Below are 9,028 nucleotides of genomic sequence, written 5' to 3'. Positions count from 1 at the left end.
TGTTAGTGTAGGTCTAGTACGCCATACCAGGTTTTCTGTTTGAGATTTTCATACACAATTTTTAAAACATACATATACAGGCAAAAATAAACAGTTTAAAAATATTTTCATATAGAGGGTGCGTCTTAAGTGAGTGCAAATATTTTTAGGGGTGGTATATTTCGACCCCAGAAACACGCCTTTGATTTTTGACAGCATGGTACCCATTAGGAATATCGTTGCCTGGAATATAATGACCTGGATTTTCAGAAAATAATACAAACTTTAAACCATTAGGATTTACTGATCAAAAATGGCAAATTAATTAAACGCTTTGCTTGTTTCATATTATTTATACAATAAACAAAAATCCATTAGAGGCAACCAAACAATTAAACGCTTAAAATAAGGCATTAAATCGGTAAACAAAAACCAATAAGGGACCCATTTTATAGGAAAATTTCAATATTTACACCTTTAAGGTGTTAAATTTTAAAAAGAGGTGCGGTTCTCTCGTCTGATCCATTATGCCGGTGACAGCCTATACCCGAAGTTCCGTTCCATAAATTCGAAACCAACTTAAAAGGAAAAATGTTTAATTTTAAAATGTGGCGCAGTTATATCAATAATTTTAGTATAAAATCAAATGTTGTCCAACAATGATAGATGAGTAATTATAGTTAATTAAATTAAACAATTAAAAAAAAATAGAATAACAGTAAATTGATAAAAATAAATAATGAACTTACCCAGGTTACATAACTTCAGATATGGATGGAATATAATATCTTACATAAAAAATAATAAAGTGTGTAGAGTAGAAGGAACTATCCATGTCTTCAGATGTGGACGGAACATGTCATCAGGAGATCTCTAACATATAAGGTGATTCTGAATTGTTGAAATTTAACTGAAAATTAAAACTAACTGATACTTATAAAGTTCGAATCTTTGTCATGGTAACGATTTTCTTTAAACCAAACAATTAGAATATATTATCTTTTAAATGGTTTTACTGGAGAAAGCAAAAGGTTTAAGTATACGTAGGTTGCCTTTTAAGTTTTTACAATCGCTTGTTTCTTCGGTTGAACTGGACATGTCACAACCATTCCATTAGAGAATCGAAGAACTGTTAATGCCGAATGGTATACAACAATTTATTTGCCAACGGTCTTGGATGAAATAAGGAAAAAGAACAAGAAACGTCGCATCTTTCTTCATTACGACAATGCCAGCTCCGATAAAGCACGTCAAACAATTATTTGAATATTTAAGGAGAAAAACATCGAATTAATGTCTCACTGTCCGCATTGACCTGATATATCCTCATGAAATATCCTCATGAACAAGAAAATGACATTTTCTTGTTCACCACTGTCAATTAAAAGATGCGCGGACAGCGATTTTCATCACCTCAAGAAGCTGTTGAAGACTTTTAAAACTATGTTTCTACGATATCAGCTTCAGAGTGGAAAAAATGTTTCCAGAATTGGTTTAAGCGCATGCAAAAATATATGGACCTCAAGGGCAAATATTTTTCGTGAAGCAATAAAACACTTTGTTTCGAACTTGTTCGTTTCTGGTAAAAACTGAAAAGGCTACTTAGGAACATAACATATCGTTGAAAAGCAATTTTATTTGTGTTTTGAATTTTGAAGTAACATACATAGGCTTGAATTTAAAATACCTAACAATGATTTAAGATATCCAACAACAAACAATTTTTTTTATCTCCTTGTTTGATATCTAATCGGTTGATTTAGGCAGATCGAACATGGCGACCTTCCTTAACGTATAAACCATTCATATTTCAGCTTTCAATATGCCGAATTTATGATTTAACCAATAGTCTAAGAGCTAGCAAGGTTTTCGAGAAAGTATTTTAAGACGTCTGGCTCTTTGATATATCTTTTACTATGCTTTCTGCTCTCTGGAACAGCATGCGGCCCGTCTGGCTGCCGATACCCGTTGCGTTCACTACTGCGCATCGGAAGAAGATCCTATATTTTTTTTAATTTAGTCCTATAAATTGTAGTATTGAATATGAATCGAACATGTCTCCATAGCGCAGTGCGTAGAGTTTCCGACTACGAACAGAGGATTCAGAGTTCGAATCCGGATCAGGGCAAAGACTTTTTATTTTATTTTCGTTTATATTCTGATAGTAAAGTATTAAATAATTCTGGTGATTAAAAAAAACAAATATTATCTATATTCTATTATATATATACTATCAGAATATAAACGAAAACAAAATAAAAAAGCTTTTGCCCTGATCCCGATTCGAACTCTGAATCCTCGGTTGGTGGTCTGAAACTCTGCGCACTGCGCTATGGAGACATGTTCAATTTATATTCAATACTTTAGAATTTAATGGACTAATAAAAATATAGGATCTTCTTTCAATGCGCAGTATGGAACGCAACGTTTACCGGCAGCCAGACGGGCCGCACGCTGTTCTAGAGAGCATAGTAAAGTTTAAAGCATAGTATGTTTTATTTTTTATCTCGAAAACTATTAGAGATTGGTATAATAGAAAAAATTTGGGATATGGAAGTAGTTTCGAAAAATATAATGATATACCGGGTGTTTCATTCAAAATAACAAAGATGCTACTACTTTTAGTATGAAGCGGCAACATTGTGATGCTGAAAGTAATTTAGACAGATGGAGCAGATGCTTTTATGCAAAAATCCAAATATTGAAAAAATCGTATCACCAGTTCTCCATAAACGTCTAACGTGCCATGGCTGTGAATCACCCTCTAGAGAATTCCGCATAATGAAACTGAACTTCTCCGGAAAAAATATCAAGGAAATACATTAAAAATAGTAGTTTTAACTAATCTGCTTTTATTGTTAGGCGATGTAGATACTTACTAGTGTACTATACCTTACAAGTGTACACATCTTGACATACAGAGTTCTTGCCGTAATTGACAATAGAGTGACACAAATTAACATAATGTCAATTTTGTCATTATATTGTCATCTATCTTTAATAAAGGTGCAAAATTTCTTTTTTTTTTATTTTTTTTTTATTTATGCGAAGTTTCAATTTAATATGACATCTTAAAATGTGTGAAAATGAGGACCGTTTTTTCAGAGAACACCTACTTCCTCACGCAATAGAAAACCCAACCGTTCTTCGCCAAAAGATTCTATTAAATTCATAGATGCATTAAAGCTAAAATTCTTATTAGAATTTTGAAGATCATGCCCTAAATATTTTAAGCTCTTTAGTCAAAACTAAGGTCCACTAATCAGTTTTAGGCCTGCTACTGCCAGGGTTTCGTAGCCCGTGATTTTACGTTCCAAGACATTCGCGGCGAGTGTGACCCTTCAGCCGCAGAATGGAATTAACAACGATTTCAAACGCGCAAGCTGTCGATAGAATTCGATTAAATTCCCGCATCAACCCCTACCCCTCATTGCCCGCCCCAAATTTCGCTTCACAGATCGAAAGTTTATGTTGGGTCTAAATTGAATTCGACTGCGTCAAAGAAGAAAGTTTAATGGAATTGAGGAGCAACTCGCGCGCGGTCGTTCCTGACTTGCGATTAAAAAATTAAGATCCTTTATTTTCCGGCAGTTCAGGTTAAAGGAATGCTTTATGTGCGGTTGAACTTGTAACTAACTGAAACAGAAGTTTCTCGTATTGATTATTGAGATGCTTTGAATAAGAAGATCAAGGAACTATTTTTATATTCATGCATAATGACAAAACCATCCTAGTTAAAATGCTTAAATTTCCATTTGCATTTGAAGACATCGAGATCTATCTTTCGTGGAAATATCATAATTTTCAGCTTATTCAACCATTTCTAATTATGGTGTACCCTCCCTTAGATACTATCTTTGTAGTTGGGCCCATTGTTGTCTATTGTCTATGAGAGCCCAAGTTATCCTTGCTAATTTCCTAATATCATGGTCCCATCTTATGTTCGGTCTTCTTCTAGGTCTCTTAAGTACTCGTGAGTACCATGCTGTAATTTTTGTGGTTCATCTCTTATCCGTTCTTCTTGCCAGGTGTCCTGCCTATTGCCAATTGAAGGATTTGATCCTATTACCTGGGTATTTTGTCGTATCTACTCTATTCTTTAGGGTACATCTTGGTTATTCCCAGCATATTTCTTTCCAGTAAACGTTGTGCGACTTGCAGTTTCCTTATGATGTCCGTTTTAAGTGTCCAGGTTTCGCATGCTTAGGTCATGACTGGTAGTACACATTGGTCGAATGTTTTCTTCTTTAGATAGATTGGGATTCTAGATTTAAATATGATTGAGTTTCCTCCATAAGTACTCCATGCTAACTTAATTCTTCATCACTCTAGAGATTTGTTGGTCACCCATTGTTTTGTGGTCTTTCTAGTGCTGTTGCAACGCTGCAGACAGATTCTGAATGCCTATGAATGGCATTAATCAGCCTTGTTTGGTCACTTCATCTAACCTACCCTACATTTCTGACTCTCGTGTCTTGGTACTCAAGCTAACGTGGTACAGTAATAAGGTACTAGTGAAGATGGAATCAAATATGTCGAAAATGCTAAAGCAATGTTATTGTGGTTTATAGTTAAAGGGCTTATTGTAATAACATAAGCCATTCAACCAGAAATCAGTTTTATTAACTAGTAACTGTGTTTTTTATTGCCTTTTATTCAACAAATTTGTTACATAAATACTTAAAGCGAGTTAAAGTAAACTAACTCTAAAACGTCTTCAAATTTATATTTTATTAATAGTTAAATTTACACATTTTTTCAAAACTGCAAAGTCTAATAATTCGGAATTATGGATTTGTAGCAAATCGTGATATTACAACAAGTCCTTCAATTATATATATACTCCAGGGTTGTCGCAACTAACGTCGCATCCCCACGCCTAACCGCCACCTGTTACGATCAAGAACATCTTCCTCTTCCAAGTTACGGTCCTCCATTGCCCTTCTGATGGCCATCAGGGTGCATCATTCCAAGATCTTCTAGGCCGTCCTCTTTTCCTTTTTCCAGGAGGTGACCAGCTGTAGATACGGTAGGGCCATCTTTGGTGTTCCATGCGTAGCAAGTGTCCAAACCACTTAAGGCCCCTCTGTTCGACTCTATCCACTATTGTCTGTGTGGCATCCATTTTGGATCTGATTTCCACGTTCCTAACTCTGTCCGGTTTAGATACTCCCGCACTGCGTCTCAAATAGTCCACTTCGAGTGCATTCAAAGCTCGCTTTTGTTCAGCTTTTAAGGTCCAAACTTCACACCCATAAGTTACTACCGACTCCACTAGGGCTCTTCCAATATGTACTTTTGTGTTTGGTCTTATGTTTTTGTCCCACCAGATGCCATTCAGTGCTCCTATAATCATCCGCTCTTGTTCTATTCTAGCAGATACTTCTGTTTTGTCCAGTCCCTTTCTGGTTATACGTGCCCCCAAATATTTAAACCATTCAACCTGTCTGAGCTTTGCATTGTCAGTAATAAAAATGTCAAATTTATCATCTGAATTGGTCACTAGATATTCCGTTTTATCAATGTTCACAGTAAAGCCCCATTCCGTGTATGCCGAATTTAATCTGCTCATCATGAATTCAAGGGCGTAAGCATCTTGAGCTATGACCACCTGATCATCGGCAAAATTTAATGTAACCAAACAGTCATCTCCTACAGGGACGCCCATTCCCCCACACCTCTTCTTCCAGTCCCTAAGAACCACTTCCAAATACAGATTAAATAAAAGAGGCGACAGAGGACATCCCTGTCGAAGGCCCTTGGTCGTAAAAATGCCTCAGACAGTCGGTTACCGCTCTTAACATGAGCTGTGTTGTTGTTGTACAGCACCTTAATTAAATTTATGAGACATTCATCCACATCAAGTTGTTCCAGTATGTACCATAGTTTAACTCTGGGGATGGAGTCGTAAGCTTTTTGAAGGTCTACAAAAGCTAGATGTGTATCTTCTTCACGTGAATTCCGTTTTTCTATCAGTTGTTGGATAGTAAATAGATTATCTATACATGAACGCCCTGCAGTAAAGCCACTCTGCTCTTCACTGATTTTGTTGTAAGTAGATATTTCTAACTTATTTCTAATTATTCTTGTAAAAAGTCTGCTGAAGGTGCAATTCACACTTAAACCTCTGTAGTTATTCGGGTCTTTTCTGTTCCCTTTTTTATATATAGAAGTGATATAGGCTAACTTCCATTCATTAGGTATTTTATTCCTATCTACACACATCTGCATTAACTTTGTTATTTCTGTTATAAGACATTCTCCGCCATATTTTTGCATTTCAGCCATAATACCACCCGGTCCTGGAGCTCTACCGTTTTTCATAGACACCAAGGCTTGTTTAACTTCCTCGATCGATATATCTGTTCTAGCTTCTGTAATAGTGACGGCTTCATTGTTTTGTAAAAACTGTGGTCGTTGTTCTATTAATAGGTTTTCATAATGTGTTAAATAATAATTCCTTCAATTATACTTTTGAAATATGGTAAAATAGTAGATGTTTTGATTTTCATTGTATCTCAGCAAAGCTTTAAATTTCTTTCATTCGACGATTCAAATATCTATAAAAATCGTAATTTCAAAATTAATCAAATTATAACATATTTTGATTGATAACAACAAGGACACTTTCTAAATAAGAGGCCAATATGTTGTCACATAACAAACATTAACGTATTATTTTTATGTTTCTTTTAAGTTTACACGACGCCACTAGCTGTTCCATTAATTCCTCTTTCGGGATAAAGTAAAAGCCACTCTGCGCGAGAAAAAGTAAGACAATGCGATAAAAGAGAGATAAAAGAGTTTCGCAACTGGTCGAAATGTGGGGAGATAGGGTGCTGTGACAGATGCCCCGGCCGGGCTAAGGTAATAATGTCCGCCATTTGTCTTCATTTGCTTAAGACTCGACAAACAGCTCCAGTTTTCCAGGCTATGTTTTGGATATCCAGTGCGCTGCCGAATGCTAGTGGGGCACAAACGGTACAAATAACACGATTGAAGATGAGCAAAATAGATTTTCGAAACGAGAAATAATGATTATTACCTTTGCTTTAATGATGGGGGGAAAGAACAAGTAAATACAGGAAATGATTGCTGTCAATGCTGATATACAAGCTTTACAGTATTGTTTTAAGCCAATTTTATAAAAATAAAAACAAAAATATTTTTTTATACACTCAGATGCAAAAAAACGCAACGGAGAAATTTTTCGTCAAATTTAAAGTTTTATATTTTTGATAGTTTTAGTGGTATTTTTATGATTTTTTTAGTTAACTGTATATAATTATATCAATAATTTTAATTCATAAACTAAGTTTTTTAGTATTTGGCACATTATACAGGGTTAATCGGGGGGTTGTGCTCTTTTACCCTAACTTTAAAACACCCTGTGCAATAATTTCGTGTGTAAATTTTGTAATTTATAATTTTCTTGTCAGAACCATGACTCCTGAGAATTTTGATTTTTGATTCATGTCAATACATGCTTTGGTTAATTTTTAAGTGCGAAATGAACTGATCAATTTGCAATTTTTTCAATTATCATTACTTTTTCATGTAATTTTTTAATATGACGAGATGGTTTGACTATTGTCGTAACGTCATATTACGCTGCATTGATACAGTCCTGGTTTTAATAAACTTTATTAACTATAACAAATCTAATGATATTAAAGAAAACATCTGTAATACTCAAGTATACAAACAGAAAAAAAAAATTATAAAAAATACCATAGTATTTTTTATTGCCTTTCTTGGCTGCTATAACTGCCTGTATATGTTCGTTCAAACTGTCGTTGAGGCTGCATATACCATATACCTTCGTTAAGAACCAAACGAAATTCATTTAATGAAGCTGGTACCGCTTTCCGACCTCTAATGCTTGGCAGGAGCATTTCTCAAACGTCAAACATGATGGGCAGTTTATAGTAGTATATAGTTCACAATAATCACCAAAGCCGCTATGTTATAGAGAAAAATAACTTTAAAAAGAAATGTTAATTGAAAAAATTGCACATTGTTGGTGATAAGTTCATTTCACTCTTAAAAATTAACCAAGACCAAGAGAGATTTATTGACATTGAACATGTACACATGAAAGTGGCTGAATTAAGTGAGCACTTTGGGTTGAGTTTGTAAGATGAAGTCAGAAGTTAGGTTTTAGATATGTGTTTTATTTTTAAATTGTTAACAAATATTGTAATTTCTCCTGGCTTACTACAACGAATAAACTTTGTTGTTTTAAAAATGTTTTTAAAAGTGTTTTTAGCAGTGTACTGATATATTTACGAGCCCTAACAAATATATGTTGGGACAAGGTCATATTTTGGAATTATTGCCCTTGTTTTTCAAAATGACTGAAAAATATATGTTTAATTTTTTAAATATAAACATAGCTATATATCCTAAACAACTTGACAATATTTTTATGAATTTGTAAATCAATCCATATTTACAGTAGCGGATTTTGTTTATAAAAGGACAAATTTGCTGACAACTAAATGTTGGGACAAGTATTTTTAAATAATTAATATCATCATAGGCGGCTTTGCTATAAATGTCCCAAATGTCGCAAACTGTTTACTTCTGTATTGACAGCTTGTAAGTGACTCGATACTTTGAGTAGTGGGATTTACTGTAAGTAATTTTAATTTTCAATTTTGTTAATTTAATTCAAGGTAATGGTCCGTGGAAAAGCTACAAATCAAAAACTACGCGAAATTATCATTCGTCAATACAGTAGGGGAAAAACAATTCGAAAAATTTCTGATGATTTAAGTATTCCAAAAACCACGGTCTTTAAAATAATAAAAAAATACGGCGAATTTGCCAATGTAGACGTTAGACAAAATGTAGTAAAATTTTGCAAGTCTGCGAGAAGAAGTACTCTTCGCGAAGTAACAGTTAAATGGAATACTGTAACTGGTTTAAATATATCAAGAGAATGTTGCCGAAAATGTATCCATAAATGCGGTCTGGGGTTTTACAAGGTAAACTTTATTTTGTGTGGATAATCAATTACCTGAAGATTATTGATACAAATTCTTAT

At 34.3% G+C, this 9,028-nt stretch overlaps 1 protein-coding gene across 1 annotated transcript in view; it reads right to left on the bottom strand.

The window, feature by feature from the left end:
* Nucleotides 1–4,933: 4,933 nt before the first annotated feature.
* The window catches only part of LOC115890564, a 5,702-nt gene continuing 1,607 nt past the window's right edge, over nt 4,934–9,028 (bottom strand). The window contains exons 2-3 of the mRNA XM_030910834.1: nt 5,772–6,401; nt 4,934–5,682 (exon numbers count right to left, since the gene is read on the bottom strand). Of these exons, the coding sequence (XP_030766694.1) occupies nt 4,934–5,682; nt 5,772–6,401 (1,379 nt within the window). The remainder of the gene's footprint in view (nt 5,683–5,771; nt 6,402–9,028) is intronic.

This window comes from Sitophilus oryzae, unplaced genomic scaffold (genome assembly GCF_002938485.1).
Source record: "Sitophilus oryzae breed Bouriz unplaced genomic scaffold, Soryzae_2.0 scaffold_882_pilon_pilon, whole genome shotgun sequence".
NCBI classification, from domain to species: Eukaryota; Metazoa; Arthropoda; class Insecta; order Coleoptera; family Curculionidae; genus Sitophilus; species Sitophilus oryzae.
The sequence above is the reverse complement of the archived record's forward strand: the minus strand, read 5'-3'. Positions and strand labels throughout refer to the sequence as shown.